This window comes from Apium graveolens, chromosome 6, assembly GCF_009905375.1.
Source record: "Apium graveolens cultivar Ventura chromosome 6, ASM990537v1, whole genome shotgun sequence".
NCBI classification, from domain to species: Eukaryota; Viridiplantae; Streptophyta; class Magnoliopsida; order Apiales; family Apiaceae; genus Apium; species Apium graveolens.
Window position 1 is genome coordinate 36,531,570 of NC_133652.1, and position 17,312 is coordinate 36,548,881.

The window sequence follows — 17,312 nt, forward strand, 5'->3', positions numbered from 1 at the left end:
CACCCATTAACAGTGACTTCCACCCCCCCATAAACTTCTCTTAAGATTGGTCACTTCCATTTTTAGTTTTTTTGTCACCTCAATGCCAGTCAAGATAATAGTCTGATCATATATATACTACTCATAGACATAGTCAGATTATTAGTCACAAAAGAACAATGATAGTACAGTAACCAGCTGTTTACCACTAAAAGAAGAATGATACTAGTAAATAATATGTGAAGACATTCCCAGATCCCAGCTACATGATTTCTTGGCTTTTTCCTTTTTCAATTGTTTTATTATTGTAGGATTTACAAGATACAAGTTACAAGTTGACAATAGTATTCAGTCTACTGCTTATCACATATGGATACTAAATTTTAAAGTTATGCTTAACAAAAATGTGTGAAGCACAAATCACACTACTACCGACGCTGTCTCTCTCTGTCTCTCTTTCTTTCTCTGTACCTAATTGTAATTGAATAAACTATATGCAGCTGTATTTGCGTTTAGATGGAAACGATGACAACAGATGAAGAATTATCACTAAACTGTACAATTGCGAGAGAAGATTTACTTGCGCCTCAGTGACCACTGGCCCAGTTGTTTCTGACTGGTTCCTACAACTTTCGAGCTGCATGGTAAAGCTCCAGGTAGTCAAGAGCTGGTCTGTTCCAAGACCAGTCTTGCTCCATCACAAGCTTGCATAATGAGTTGAACCAATCCCGACCTTCATACCAAGCAGACATTGCTCTGAAAAGTAGAGCATGAATGATCAGTTCGTGCAGATAAACAATGTACTAATAAATAAGACATCATCACCCAGTTTAGTGTGTTTTCATATGTTGGGGGGAGGGGGGTGAACTTCCGCATTATATGAAACAAGTGTGTGCATAACGAAACGAGAGACTAGTTTATTAATCAAGCTACTGCAACTAACCTATTGACAGCATAGTCAACACCAGCAGCGTCAGCTCCCTCAAAATTGAATCCATTTGGTTCAAGACCGCGTGCTTGTGCTCTCTCTTTATCATGGTCAACATCAAATACAGTATCATAGAGCCCTACAGGAAAAAAGAGAGGTTAGAGTGACTGTAAATACATATAAGCTAACTAGAATAACGTCTTACTTCATAATAGGGTCTATCAAATTAACAGTGAATGGAAATTGTGAAAGAATGCAGGTAACTCATATGTTGCTCTTGAATACAATTGTTTGTTACCAATAAAAGATACAAAAAAAGCAACAGAGGCTTCCTTTTTGGCAATTTATCTGTAAAGTTCACTTGCAGCATAGCAATTTTGCAATTACTAAAAATCTAAAATCTTCGCAACACAAATCAGAAATTTGAATCCAGACATACTCCCATCACACTATGATGCTCGCGGTGGATTTCTTAATCGCTAAGGCATTTCATTTTGGAGATGATAAATAATAGTAACAAATATCATGAAAAAGCAAACTTTTCCTCTTAATATCAACCACCTAAAATTGCCTTTGTTAATTGTGAGCAGGTGGTGCACTAATAGCTTGGTAGCGGGCAAAAACAGAAGATATTTCTCTATGGGCATTTACATACACAATGTAGCACTGTTCTAACACTGAAACTTTTGTGATAGAATGTAACCCATAGCCACAGTTGGCTATGAAAGAAAGTTTAGTATGATGTTTTCGCACCTAGTGCTAAATATATCTGGGAGGTCAATACTTACAAAAGAATTTGAAAGATGTAGGATCTATATCCGTCAAACATAAGAAGCAACGATGTTCAGAAAAATAAACATATGCAATATCCATGTACCTCCAGTTTTACGAACAATAGGTATTGACCCATATCTCATGGCAGTGAGTTGAGTTAGTCCACACGGTTCAAATATTGAAGGGACCAGAATAAAATCTGCTCCTGCATATATCTAGTGATGCCCAAAAATTGAACTTCATTAGCTTTAGGGGGGGGGGGGGGGAAATTATGCATCCACGACACTAGATACTTTAAGTTCCACAAGATAATACCAAGTGAGAAAGAGGCTCGTCATAGGTCAGACAGAGTCGTGCACGGTCATTATGGGAAGAGTGCAAATGATTTGCCATATTAACAAAATCATTTTGAATGCGAGGATCTGGAGCTGAACCTAGTAACACAACCTGTAATAGCATTTCATCAGCATCGGTATAGAGCATACATGTATTGCAAAATGACGAGTGCCTGGTCCTTTCACAAATGTTTTTGGTTAGCTATATACTTGGATGCTTCCATGAACACCTCGACTGCATATGCATTTATACATATTAGATGGGCACTTCTCCTAAAATCATTCATTGTGATCCTAAATTTTAGTAGAGAATAAAGAGGCAAGTAAAGAGATATCACAATAAATATTATCAACTCATGCTCCCAGTTCTCCCAGTAAAAGTACTTGGTAAAAAAGAGCATGGGAGAGTATATACTTAAGATTTTTTCCCACTGTAGAAATGATTTAGGGAAAAGCTCTCGCTTAACATTTTCAACCTTCTTTGTTCACTTAAAAAGTCGGAAAACAACACACAAGAAAATGTATTAATCCTTGGTTTCCTTTCTTTCTGTTTTTTTCTTTTCTACCTTTAAATGGCCTGAAAGAACAACATCAAGGTGTTGGGATGATTCATCAATCAGAAACTTATACATTTAACAAAGTGCCTTTGTTATATAAAATTCAATAGCTTTCCATCAGAAATAACTAAGATATGCAAAGGGTCCCTACTCCGTAGTCATTTACAATTTACCGCGCTGCTTAGACATGTGCATCACATGCGATGCTGCATGCACGACACTGAGTATAAAGTGGTTGTATAATATAATTTGCCAACTGAGAAAAGTGAATGAAAATCTAATCAAAGAGAGATAAATAACCTGTCCGCCACGATCCAGTGTGCGCCAGATGGCATGTTTAATAAGGTGAATTCCTTTCTGATGAGTTAAACGAGTTATAATTCCTACCAGAGGAAGATCAGCTCTTTTCAGACCAAGTTTTTGCTGCAAGGCTTCCTTAGCAGCCCTTTTACCTTCAACAACATTTTCTGAAGTGTAACATACCTGATATAGAAGTGCAAATTATTAGCAAAGAGGTGGAAAATTGGAATGAATTCAATTATGTAAGATACTTTGATTCTTGAAATTTATTTCATGTGTTTGCATGTCTAACTTTAAAATAATTTTAATAGTTTTCAACATGTGAAGATAACTTCTGGAACAAAGTATGACCAACTTACAGGAAGGACATTGTCATTATAAGGGTCCCATATATCTGGGTCAATTCCATTTAAAATGCCATGGAATTTGTAAAGATGAGGAGCAATTGCAGAATTTCCAGAAACCTCTTGTGAGTATGTGGGAGATACCTGCAGGCATAAACTGGGTTATTTTGTATGCTAGAAAGCTATAATTAGCATTTGAAAATCTGGGTGACAAGGTCAATTTGCTCAATCATTTATAGTTGTGAGCAGTGTTTTTTTGGGTTGCAGAGAAATATTAATCCAAAATTAACAATATTAAGTGTTTGAGGTCTGTTTTAAGCACCAACCGTTGTAGCCTTGTCTGCATATGCCATCGCTTTTCCAATTAAATGTGCTCCAAATTCAAGGTTATGAATTGTGAAGACGACACGAGCTTTGCTAAGACCATATTGCATGTAATGATCCTTAAACAACCATGCAACTGGAGCACTTGACCAATCATGGCAGTGAATAATATCCTGCCAAGTCATAGATGATAATTACATAAGTCCTGGCAAATTGGCAATTAATTATTTCTAATTATGATAAGACTGAATCTATTGTACGTTAAGTAATAGCATATTAGGAATCCATGTTACTTTACAGTCAAAATATAAAACATAACTTAGACATTTAAATAGGTTTAATAGAAACCATATGTTTTTGATGTTAAAACATAGAAAGCGGCAGATAGAACAAGCAGCAGATTGTAGTCCTCTCATCCCATGTTTGGAATGTACAGGGTTCACAGCTGAATTGCTAACTGACACCAACTGTTCTACTTTCTCAACCCATGCTCCCAATAAAATATTGCAATAATGTAGTCAAAACATTACTCAATAACTTAAATCCAACACCTACAGGATTAGATCCGCTCTGAAGAAGATACTCAAGAGCAGCATGGCAGAAAAAACCAAATCTGTCCCCATCATTCTTACAGCCATAAATGCAACCTGTCCAAAAGAGACTGCAGGGCAAGATAAATGTAAGAAACTTCAAAGATGATGTATCAACTACCTAACCTAAGTATAAGTTTTCTAAATATCATCGATCGTAAGAAGTGACTTCCAAGATTATATGCTTCCAAGGTTATACATATGAATCATATGTTAAGGGATATGTAAAACGAGCACAAGGAGATTTCAAGAAAATATTTACCCATTTTGAGGCTCTAAGAAGTAGACAGAAAGGCCTTCTACCTTGCCAAACCAAACTTTTATTTCTGTCCCACCCCAAAAGTAGCTTTTGTGAAAATGAAAGTCCTCCACCTATCTCAATACCACAATAGTAATTTAATAGACGAAGAGCCAAATATTTCCAGTAGTGTCCTTTATTAGATGGAGCCAAACTTTTGTTTGGCGTTAAGATTACACTTCTTCAAAAGCAAAAAAAACAAGCTGATCAAGTGCCTGACAGGCAGAAGTAGGGAACTTATTAAGGGGACCAAATTATAATTTCTATTTTCTATGTAGCAACTAGGGAAGTGATACTTACAAAGTGAAAAAACATACATATATTTATCTTGTTTGTAAGCATATTAAGCAGGAAGAAAATGATAACTTTCTTATCTTTTGCACGTGGGTTGGTGAAAAAATACTATACTGCATTACTGCACATTATCTATTAGTAAAAAAAAAGTTACAGGAAGAATGTTGTTTTTTCTTCTTTTTTTTTGTATATTAAACAACCTGCGATTATGAAATAAGAGGACTTCCATTATCTCTATCTCCCTATCATTAGTTTTCCTGCCATTTGGGTACGAGACAGGGATATATCTTAGGAGCACTGGATCTAAATCCTAGATTTTTCAGTTTTCGATAAAAACAATTGATGTGAATTAGATAACATCTAAACACTGAATACGGAATGAAAAAAAAAGAAGAAGAACTCACATCTTATTGCTGAAAAAATAATTCACAACCAAATTATAAGACAAGATTAACAGTTAGAAGATACTGGAGTAATAGCTTTGACTTAAAAAAAGATTGTATACCTTTTTCTTTTTAACATATACCTAGAAAGTGTATACCTTCATTCAAAAAAATCATTTGCTTGGATACATTCAAATTACTGACTTGTTTATTCTTTTTAGAAATAAAAAATTAATCAATGATGTTACGGTTTGTCACTAGTGGATTTTGCAGAATTTTTTTTACATTGAAAAGCATATCATATGTTTACCGTGGAAAATTAGATAAAGTAAATACAAACCACTGATCTGAGCTTACATTGCTTAGGTTCAAACAGTCATACTTTGGAAAAATTATGTCAACAGTGTGGTTCAGATCCTGAACAGCTCTGGAAAGACTGGTTACTACATCACCGAGACCTCCCACCTGAAAGTGAAAAGAAATAGAAAAAAGAAGAATAAATGAAATCTATTAGTAAAAACCAGACAACAGTCAATTTATTACACAGCAGAAAAGTCACACCCCTCTAAGTAATTAGTATCTTGCTTTACTTAATAAACTTGTGAACCCTTCTGTGAATGTGGTAGTAAGACAGTTAGCTTAGGGTAGGGATTTTATTAACTTTAAATATTTGATACACCAAAGGACTAAAGCCCGAACTGTCTAGTTCGTGCAAGAAATATTTATGGAATATTTTCAACCAAAAACAACTGAACTACACAGAACCATAGTGGGGTCTTTTTTACAAGAAAATCAATTAAAATGATATTTAACACCATATTCATCAAAGAAACAAATGTTACCTTAGCAATGGGAGCCATTTCAACAGCAATGTGTACAATATGCATAGGTGGTTCCTTTGCTATTCCTCCAAAGACGGGTATGTGATAATCCATACCCAATTTATTGTCAAAAACCCCTCCATCTTCCCTCTCACTTAATACGAAGTCCATCATATATGCATCCAGTGGAACCTTGACTGTCAAAATAAGAATCAAACTATATATAACACCGTACTCTTAAAATTAATATTGCATCCACAGTCCACTTAGTTTCAGACTGTAATGTAAAAATTGACTGTCAAAAGAAGAATCAAATTATATATTAAATCTTACTTCTAAAATTCATGTGGCAACCACTTAATTTCAGACTGCAATGTAGCAAATTCAAACCGTAATTGACACCTATGACATGTCCCCAAAATTTTTGCACCTCGAAATCGGAAAATCTCTACTTTTTTTGTGAAGAAAAACAAGTGATTTATTTGAGCAATCCATGTGAACCACGCACGCACGTGAATTCAAAGCAATTCTAGGTGCGAGAGAAGGATATACAAACTTAATGAATGTTAAAATGACAACAAGCACGTGCAGGCACACACACAAAAGTAAATGTATACCTGAAACAATACTGCATAGGTTGCACTGAATCTCATAAACTTAACTGATTCACAGTTAAGAATTTATGAACAAAACAGAACCTTACCTTTAGCTGTAACATGGGAACTATTCTCTGCAGGCACCATTTTCTGAGGTTGCAGTGTACCCATGCGATGAGTCCAGCGGTTAAATGAACATCTAAGCCAAACTTCTGGTTTCCCATTTAAGACCGTGTTGGAGGGATTATAGAAAAGTGAAACAGCACTTCCTGCGTGGACATCCAGAGGCTCAGTATAAACTATATCCTTCTGAGACAACAGAAATGTTTTCATAGTCCTTTCCTTAGTTTCAGATTTGAGACGTGCCGTTCTTTCAGCCTGTGAATAGAGGCAAAAAACATATTAAAAATAGAAAGTCCGAATGAATAGTTGGGACTTGAAGTTAACGGAGGATGAGCAACAAGGCAAGTTTCTCGAAAAGAACAAATTTGGAGCTGGGCCTGTTATATGAGATATATCAGCTACCAACCTTACCTTTTACACTGTTCAAGAATAACTCACCTTAGCACGTACTGCCTCCTCCCTTAACGTCCTCTCCTCCTGAAGCTTCTTGTATATTTCATTTTCTTCCTCAATCCAGTATTTATTTTCAGGATCACGTGCAGGAACAATAGCATGGAAATCATGGCGATGATTGTTGTCATAAATTAAGGCATGCTGAGGAGGACCATCAGCAAACACCCAATCCAAGACAAGGGCACGGTCAGGCACAACAACTATAAAAATCCAAGAAGTTCACCAGATAAATACTATAATATAACTTGAATTATAGAGATTATAAAGTAAAAATTAAAAAGAACAATGCACATACATAATGGAAGTCATTAATTTATAAAATTAAATTGATGGACCTCGACCTCATAAAAAAAATCTGAACATCCATAAATTTCTACTTACTATAAACATAATGTGTTCTTATAACACTCTATTTCCATTTTCAATATAGAAACCTCCTTGTAAATAAATAAAATACAAAATAATCAAAACGGGGTAAAAGCAGATTGTCCCAAATCATTCTACATTTAAAGTGAGGTAACTCAATTAGCAATTTAATATTTAAAAGAAAAAATGTAATAGGCGGATGAATAAACAGTGAAGGATGTAACATAATCATTCACAATCAACATTGTAACAGAAAGTCAGATGAGCTCGTGCTTGAGTTTTTATTGAATGAGCTGGACAAGCGTACTTAATTCACAGATTTCTTTCTTTGAGCCGGATTCCTTATATACATTATTCAAGTTCAAGCTTTGTCAGCTTTGAGAGGCAAGAGCCAAGCCTAAACTTGTAAATACATGTGTTATATAGTGTAAACGTTAGGAATTGAATTTACATTTTACAACCTTTGTTACAAGTACAATAGTAATAATCAATCTATCAAATAAGCAACCTGAACATACTCTTGGTCTTATATATGTCAAGTCGAGACTTTTAATGAGCAACAAAACGTAATTTAACTTAAATCACAACAGTGAAATATTATTATCTTGACCTCTTATTGAAGAATTCAGACTCTTTCCTAGAGTGGCACCTTCGTCAATTTCAGGTTTGTGTCACAAACTTACATGTTTGCTACAATTTTTAGTTCCGTGAAGAGGCCACTTCATTATCTACCACAAACAATTTCAAAGTGCAGAGATATTACTATGCAATCCAGAATATCTAAAATTATGCATACCATTAGTATGCCACCAGTCACCGTCCTTTCTCTCAGAGTTGTCAAGCCTTGCAACTATAGATAATCCATCCTTCCAGTTATTATAGCCTCCATGTATCCATATCTGTTTAGCATTAGCAAGAGGACCAGAGCTCCTATTATAATACAGTTTGATGATGTCTTCACCTCTAAACTCCTCGGGTTCTATGAACCATAAATTGTGAACAGAGGTCACGGCCTTTTTAATGACTCCTTGCAACATTTCCCTTCTTCTTTCAGCCTCTCCTCTTGCCTGTGCTCTGTCAGCTTCACGTGCCTGCTTCTCTTCTTCTATTCGCCTTAGTTCGTTAGCATATCTTTCCTTTTCGGCTTGCTCCTTGGCATGTTTCTCAAGCTCTCTTCGTTTTTCCTCAAGCAAGAACTCTTCAAATTCTAGCACATCCATTCCCCCCATTATAGGTATATAATAATCCTTTTTGTCATTGTTGTCGTAGACATTTTTTCCATTAAAGAACACAAAATCCATCTTATAAGCTTCCTTAGGAACATGAACCTGACAAGACCACCAATCCCCATTCAGGCAAGTCTTATTCAAATTGAAGGTAAAAGATTTCCACCGCCAGTCATTAAATGCTCCCATAATTATGAGATCAGATTCGCTGTTTAATGTAGAAAGGCTCTTATTAAGGAACACTTCTATTGTTTGTCCAGGTTTTGCCTCCTCGGGGTAACAGAACATCTTGTTCCCTAAAGAAAAGTTTACTCCAGAAAGTCTCTGAAGTGCCTGTTCACGAGCCTTTGCTTCCATCTCCAGTTTTTCTTGTAGTGAATAATCATCTTCCTTTTTTCCTGTGTTACCAAATATTTTTCTGCCTTCAGCAAACTCGGGTTTCCCAATTTTACTTGTTACATTATCATCAATGTTGGCGCATTCAGTCTGTTCCAGACCATCAATCTCAACATCCAAATTCTTAATTTCAAGGCCTCCTATATATACCACTGCTTCCGACACATCAGTCTTTGCTATTTGTTTTACATTTGCTGACCTACTGCTGACCTCATCAACTGTACCGATCCTTCCATTTTCTGTTGATTTGGTAAGCTTCCCAACATGAGATAAATTTTTCACCTTCTCCACAATACCACCTGTACCAGGTCCTTCCTCAACTTTAGTAGCTTGATTAATTTCAACAGTCTTCTCTTCATCTGTATCAACATTAAGTTTAATTGCTTTCACGTTATGTGTTGCATATTCATTTGATGCTGGAGTCCCTGAACCTTCTCTCTTGTCATTGCCTTTCTGACTTTTCCTCTGGTTATTTGTTCTTATCTGGGGTTTTCGGCTAAATCTCTTTGAGGTGGAGCCTTCAGGCCTAGGATTTGAAGCTTTTCCGCTTCTTCTTCTCGAAAAATCTGTATTATATAGGATGTAGTGATGGACAGACATTAGTCCATTGCAACATGAGTAACATAAAGTCTATAAAATACACTCAAAACTACAATTTGTAACTAACCTGCAGTTGCAGATATTCGATACAGTAGTCCAGCTGCTCGATTACCTATAATAGATGAGGACTACAACAAGAACATCGAAATGAGATCTTACTACAACTGCGACTTATCTTTTATTGTTGTAAAGTTAAAACCCAGCCCAATACATAAGCAGATCTATGCTTATTATCACATAAGCATAGTATACATGTTAAACCCTCCTAATAATTAAAGATTTTGGGTGAGTCAGCAACTTAACATGACATGCATGGTTGTCACGTCGATGAGTCGAGGCGAGTCGACGGACCTCCCGCTAGTCGACTAGTCGTTGACTAGTCGACAAAAAATTAATATATTATTATAAATTAAAAATACAATATACAAATATATATATACAAAAATGTATATATATTATGTATTTTAGATTTCTAAGTTCTAGGTTTTAAGTTCCAACTCATTCCACAATGTTTTATTTCAGATTCTAAGAAATTAAGAATCCAACACTTGCAGAGAATGATGAAAAAGCTAGAAGATCTAACAAATGACAACAAAGAAAAGTACTTGCAATCATCTAACAATTTAGTACAACAAAGAAAAGTACTTGCAATCATGTGAAATATGTAACAATTAATCAATAACAATTGTCTGATACAACTGTGATGTGATGTGGTAGTGCAACATGTAAAAAAAATTATGCAGAAAAAATATATTCACTGAGCAGCTCGACTAGTTGACTAGTCGACCGGGCGACCGAAATGTCGACATTCAGCTAGTCGACATGTTGAGTCGACATCCAATCACCGCTTAGTCGACTAGTCGCCGACTAGTCGACCGACAACCATGATGACATGGTAGCTCTTTTGACCCGATAGTCTCGGGTTTAAATCCCAAAACCCCTACATTGTCATAATTTCAATCACTAATGTTTATCATTGCCTCGAAGACGGGCTCCTGAAGATCTCCTTTACAATCCTAAAAATGGGCTTCTTGGTGAAAGGACGTAGAAACATAAGCATGATATACATAAAATAAGCACCCTCCTAATACATTAAGATTCCCGGAGAGCCGCTAACTTAATAGTTTTTAGCCATGGACCATGGTACTATTACTTATCCATTGAATACGCTAGACACTGAATTAGATTAAACAACATATAATTACAAAGAAAGTGTTGAGGTTGTTGATACATATCAGGATCGGGCCGGTTGGTGGCGGTGGCGGTAGCAGGGTGACCGGGATTTATAGTGAATGTTGGCGGGTTGGGGAATGCTTGGCTAATGATAAGGGAAAGGTTGACAGCATGATCAGTGGCATCAGTACTGAGAAAGTCAGTGGCATCATTACCAAGAACCCCCCCCCCCCAAACCTCATTTTCTCAATAATGGCATCAGTTGCTACTGATCATGCTCTCAACTTTTTCCTTGTCACATCCAACCATTCCCCCACCCTCGCTAACATTCATCATAAATCCCCAGTCAGGCAGTCACTCCACTACCGCCACCACCCCCACCAACTACCCCTTGCGACCCTTATTTGCATAAACAACCTCAACACAACGAAGATCAGGAAGGGTATTTTGGAATTATGACCGGTGTGACTATTATCTCCATGTTTTGGATTAAATTTGCGATCTTTGAAGTTTCCTCCAATTTAATACTTCTCGTGAAGTATAAATGAAAGAATCGCTTCGAGAGAGTGTTTACTATGCAATTAGGCGCATGTACACCACTTTTTCTAGACGGTCCTGAAGATAGCCTAATTATGCAGCTCATACTTTCTAGTATTGGTATTGTTGCCTTAATATAATAAGTATACAAGGTTGTTAAAGAAATGAAAGAAGCTCGTTATTGGTTTTATTATACGAAAGAACCCCGTCTCTTAAAAAAAACGTGTGCGTTTTCTTGGCATGCGGCACGCAGTCGAGGTTCTTACACCGAATTCTACGGTCATCCTAGCAAATATATGTTTATTATTACACAAGCATAATAGACATGCTAAACCTTCCTAATAACTTAAAAAAATCAGAGTCAGCAACAACATGGTATCTAGCTCTTTAGACCAAATAGTCTCGAGTTCAAATCTCAAAACCCCTACATTATCAAATATTGATATTGATTACTTGTGTCAATCATTGCCTTAACGATGAACTCCTAAAGACCCCCTTCACAATCCCAAAAATGGGCTTTTTGGTGAGGGGACATAGTAACACATACACATGATATACATACTATGCCATCCTCCTAATACATTAAGATTTCCGGAGAGCCCTAATCTTTTAGAACTTAACAATTCCCAGACATGGTACTGCTACTAATTATCCACTGAATAAGCTAGACATTAAATAGATAAAACATCATATAATTAGTGTGAAAGAACAAATGAGATCCTAAAATGGCATAACACATTAAGTTAAATTAAAAGAAAAAGTAAAATTAAAACCCATTTGACTAAATATAACAAGATACAATTGTAGAGACAAAAAGTAGGCAACATTACTTGTGTGGAGTGAGTTAATGTTCTTGAAAAACCAAGAAAAGGATTGAGCTTGAGATGAGGTGCATCGCTATACACATTTCTACACCAAACAGGCCGTTGTACTAGTAAAGATACTTCCATACTTCACCACCACAAATTCAAACATTAACTTTTCTCTGATCCCCTTATCATCAACACTCTCTCTCTCTCTCTCTCTACTTATCTCTAGTCTCTCTCTATATCTCCCTCTTCTCCCTAAGTCTCTCTCTCTCTCTCTCACTCTACTTATCTCTCTCCTTATCTCTCTGTGTCCAGTGTATATACGTGCATATATGTGCAAGTGTGTGATACCTGTGATGGGTAGGTGTAAAATGGTGCAAATAAAACCAAATTAGAGGGGAAAGCGAGGAGTGTAATTCGCATAATTATGATAACAGGAAGTCATGGTGATTGGGATAGTCCCGAGAATTTGTGCGAATTGGTGGATAATAGTATATGCTACGGCGCACCTTTGTTACTGTACTTACTCAACTATTTTAACGGATGAGATCTGTTATTAGAGCTTGTCTGATTGATTAATTACAGATTTTACTAGATTATTGTGCTCCCTAGAAATCTGAGTACTGCTTAATTTATCCATCGGAAAGTAGCACATGGCGATAGCAGATTTTTTGGATTTATTATTTACTTACAAATTATTTACATTTTGGACACACAAGGCTGCTGCAGGCCACACCGGTTGAACCATTTTTTCAAGATTTTTTGTTAATATGTTTGGTATAAAAATATTTGAATAAAATCAACCATGTCCCTATTATTTGGAGTATTATATGAACAATAACTACGGATTCTGGTAAAATTATTATTTTCAACCAATAAATAAAATAGGGCTTTAACAAAGTTTAAGGAAAAAAATATGTTTGATAATTAAATAGGAAACTCGACTCAGTCAAAAATTAAAAAAATTAATCTCGAACTCGGCTCGATTATTATCAAAACTGAATTTAAATATTTTAGCAAAACTCGAGTATATATAACTCATAGTTTTATATTTAAAGTCAGGCCGTGTGCTTTGAGGACCACTTTTAAATTCTTATTTATTTCCAATATGTGTGTGGTCTCTTTGCATAAGGTGCTATTTTATTTATTCAACACGTTTTATCTTGACAATTTTGTATACACAAGCATGGTTCTGCAACCACATAAAGTATGAAAACATTTTGGCATTTGTAAACTCAACGTGTTTAATATATATATTTATGAAGTATATTAATTATTCACATGATAGATAAATGGATCTCGTTTCATATTTGATTCACGTAATCATGTCAGTCTAATTTTGACCTGCTACTCGCAAGATAAACGATAGTGTGCTGAAATTTTATGGTGAAATTATGTATTTTAAAGGTTTGTTAATTGGTTTAAAAGATTTATAACCCGTGCGAGACATATGAATTCTCTAAATTTATATATTAATTAACTGTGTATATATTATACTAGCATACGGTCGTTTTAATCACATGCTAATTATAACATTTCAATTTTTTTATATAAATTATAAAAAATAATAAGCGTGTGGGTGCACTATTAAACGGCGGTGTATTAAACCGCGGTGTATGTATTTTCAATGTATTTCCACTTAATCTAGATTGAGATTAATAAAGTTCAAGTATTTACTTATTATTTTGTATGCATCATATTATTGAAGGGTTCGAGATTTAGATAATTAAAATCTTAAAATATCCACCTACTACATTACAGTGTATAAGTCGTTTTGATGTGCTCGTGCAAAGGGAGTCTTGAATATAAGTGGTATATGTGGATGGCTTGGTATTATTTTTTTAAATATTATTTTTAATTTTTCTTGAATTTTTAATTATTTTATTATATTATAATTTGAATTACTAAAATTAATTTTGAACGTATTTGATTCCCTACAAAAAATGTAAGAAAGAAATTGAGTGCAATTAGAAATTAAACTGGATAATAATTCATAGAGTTTGTAGTTATATTAGATACATGATTTGATTTTTTTTATTAAATTATATTTGTTTAAATTTTGTTTTGGAATGTGTTAAAATACTTTTTAGTAAGGTGTTGACCAACCGACCAAACGAAACCATGTTTCGCTTATAATTATATAGTATATATAATAATTCACAGAGTTTGTAGTTATATTAGATACATGATTTAATTTTTTTAATTAAATTATATTTGTTTAAATTTTATTTCGGAAGGTGTTAAGATACTTTTTAGGAAGGTGTTAACCAACCGACCAAACGAAACCATGTTTCGCTTATAATAATATAGTATACATAAATTACAATAATTCTATTTTGTTTAAATCATTATATATTATAAATTATAATATATAAATAACCTGTGCGATGTACGGATTGCTTTTAACACTCAAATATTTTTTAATAATATATTTTATCTTAAAATTATTAATATCTTAATATAATTTTCAATAGTTGAACATAAATTGAAAAACATAATAAGTTATAACAATATATGTTTTATAATAATTTGAGACATGACTGAAAATAAATAATATAATATATAATATGTTGTTCACCGTATTCGAACATTAAACCTGTAGAAATCGTTAAAAATAAAGAATATAAAAGTTTAAATATAATACGCTGTTGACAGGATTTGAACCCTGGAGTTATGAAAGCAGTTTAAATATTAATATAATATTATTTTATTATTATATCTAACGGTTCCCATCTATCTATTTTTAGATCTGACGGTTGTTATTTATCGTACCAAACAATTGTACCGAACAACCGACCAACTACCAAATAGAGATACCAAATAGAGAGTGTTCTGCTTATAATAGTATAGTATAGATAGGGTAATGTTCCCTGACAATCGTGTGTTAGTTAAACTTTATCTAACATACTAGTGCAGGAGCGTCGGATCTATATTTCAAGTGCCCAGATTTAAGGAATTTTTTTTAGCCTTCCGCGGAACACTAAAAAAATTCTTAAATTTGGGCCCTTGAAATAATGATCTAAGAGTTCTAGAGCAGTGTGTTAGATATGGCTTTTATAACACACGATTATTAGGGATTAGCACCCTATTATATAAATGAAATATAAGTTATGTTGTAAAACACATTTTCTTCTATTTTATATCGAATAATTGATATTTTATATTCGTAAAAGTTGTACTTATTTTATATTTTGAATTCCATTGTTGAATTGCCGTCATTAAGAACTTGAAAACATCAACTTGATCGATTGCTCTATAACCTGTATAATGCACGGACATACTCTAGATTGAGCGCTTTTAATTGCAGTTGTTTGACAGTGTATTCGTGTTGTTTCTAGGTGAATTGATGACATAATATGAGTAGTTTATGACTTTTTGGCTTGTAGTTATATTGATACAAAACAAGTTTTTCGGCATTTAATGTTAAGCTAAAATAATAGAGAAATGTAGGGGTGTTGTTTTACCCGAAATTTGAATAAATAATTTTTTAAATACCTAATATATTTGAATGCTCAAAGTTTGATAAGTGAGGTACATAACTGTTGATCTAAACCAGAAGTATGTGTTGTTAGACTAATGATCCCATCAACTCGAAGTATGTGTAATATTAACGATTCTTGAGTTTTTTCAGCTATTTTTCTTATATGCATAAAAATTTGTAAGGCATATGTCATAACCTATTTGTTTATTCGAGGATTCAACTCAACTCAAATAAGAATGTAACAAGTAAATAGTGGATCTACCGTCAAAGAGATCTCACAAAGTAAAATCTGTCAATATTAGGAATTTTCAGAATTGATTTTGAAGTAATGTTCAATATTAATTCAGCAAGACAATCATTTGAACTGGTATGACAATCAGATTGTCATACCGAAAGTCATACCAGCTCAAATAGATTGTCATACCAAAAGTTCTACTAGTTCAACAGATTGTCATGCTAGTTCAATCAATTGTCTTGCCGATAGTCTTGCCAGTTCAATCAATTGTCTTGCCGACAGTCTTGCCAGTTCATTCAATTGTCATGCCGATTGTCATGCCAGTTTATTTCAGTTCTGTTGATTAATACTTAAAGACAGAAGCAGCAGACAATCATTTTTTTTTAAGACAGAAGTCAACAACTCAAGAACAAAAGAAAAGCAGAGCACAAATATTTTATCTCACTACTGCAAATTCAAGATCAACAATTTCTAGTTATTAAAGTTAAATCCAAACCACTAGAAATCATTCTCTTGTTCTTGTGTAACTATTTAGCGGATCAAAATCCCTAGAACTTAATCTCAAATTACGTTTAGCATTTGATTCTTTTTATTGTAAAAATAGGAAAAGTTCATGTCGAATTTATTCTAGATTTGTGATAATTAATTTGAGATTAATCCCTTGTAATCGATACCGTTGTTGTAACACCTTTCAAGTTTAATAATATTTTTATTTAACTTGAATTTTGTTTCAATTTTTATTCCGCACTAAATTCGATTATACGGTCTAGTTTGTATTCAACCCCCCCCCCTTTTACAAACACATTGGGACCTAACAATTGGTATCAGAGCCTTCTGATTAACGAACAAATCAAGATCCTAGACTTTTATGATTTTTCAACTCCTTGAATTTTTATTTATTCAAAAATTCATAATGACTTCACAAAAAGTTGGAACCGTTAAAATTCCACTATTTGATAAAGAAAATTATATTATGTGGAAGAAGATGCTCTTGTTTTTACAAGTTGCAAATCCCAAATATCTGAACTTGTTAAAGAAGGGTCCAAAAATTTCGATGGTTATTGAACCAGAGGTGATAGAAGATGATGTTGTAATTACCAAGGCTAGAACCTATGCAAAAGAGCCTCGGGATTTTTCTCCTGCTAAAAAAGAAGAAGCCTCCTTGGATGCCAGCCTTCAATTAATTTTAGTTGATTCCCTTGATCCCTTGATGAACAGACATGTGATGAACTGTAAAAATTCTAAACACATGTGGGAAACTATTGAGGTGATTAATGAAGGCACAGAGGAAGTTAGGGAGAACAAGTTAGAGATCCTAACCTCTGAGTATGAACATTTTAAATCCAATCCAGGATAAGGAATTACTAAAGTGTTTGAGAGGTACAATGCA

General features: G+C 34.3%; 1 protein-coding gene across 1 annotated transcript; it reads right to left on the minus strand.

Annotated features, from left to right (window-relative positions):
- Positions 1-235: 235 nt before the first annotated feature.
- On the minus strand, positions 236-12,728 carry LOC141666646 (starch synthase 3, chloroplastic/amyloplastic). Its single transcript, XM_074472763.1, has 16 exons — positions 12,228-12,728; positions 9,755-9,815; positions 8,262-9,653; positions 7,085-7,299; positions 6,631-6,901; positions 5,949-6,124; positions 5,464-5,571; positions 4,394-4,503; positions 4,097-4,202; positions 3,544-3,714; positions 3,233-3,361; positions 2,874-3,056; positions 1,997-2,128; positions 1,785-1,896; positions 923-1,046; positions 236-735 (listed from the first exon to the last, which is right to left on the minus strand). The coding sequence occupies exons 1-16, from the start codon at positions 12,345-12,347 to the stop codon at positions 603-605; spliced, it is 3,543 nt and encodes a 1,180-aa protein (XP_074328864.1). The 5' UTR covers positions 12,348-12,728; the 3' UTR covers positions 236-602.
- Between the last annotated feature and the right edge of the window lie 4,584 nt (positions 12,729-17,312).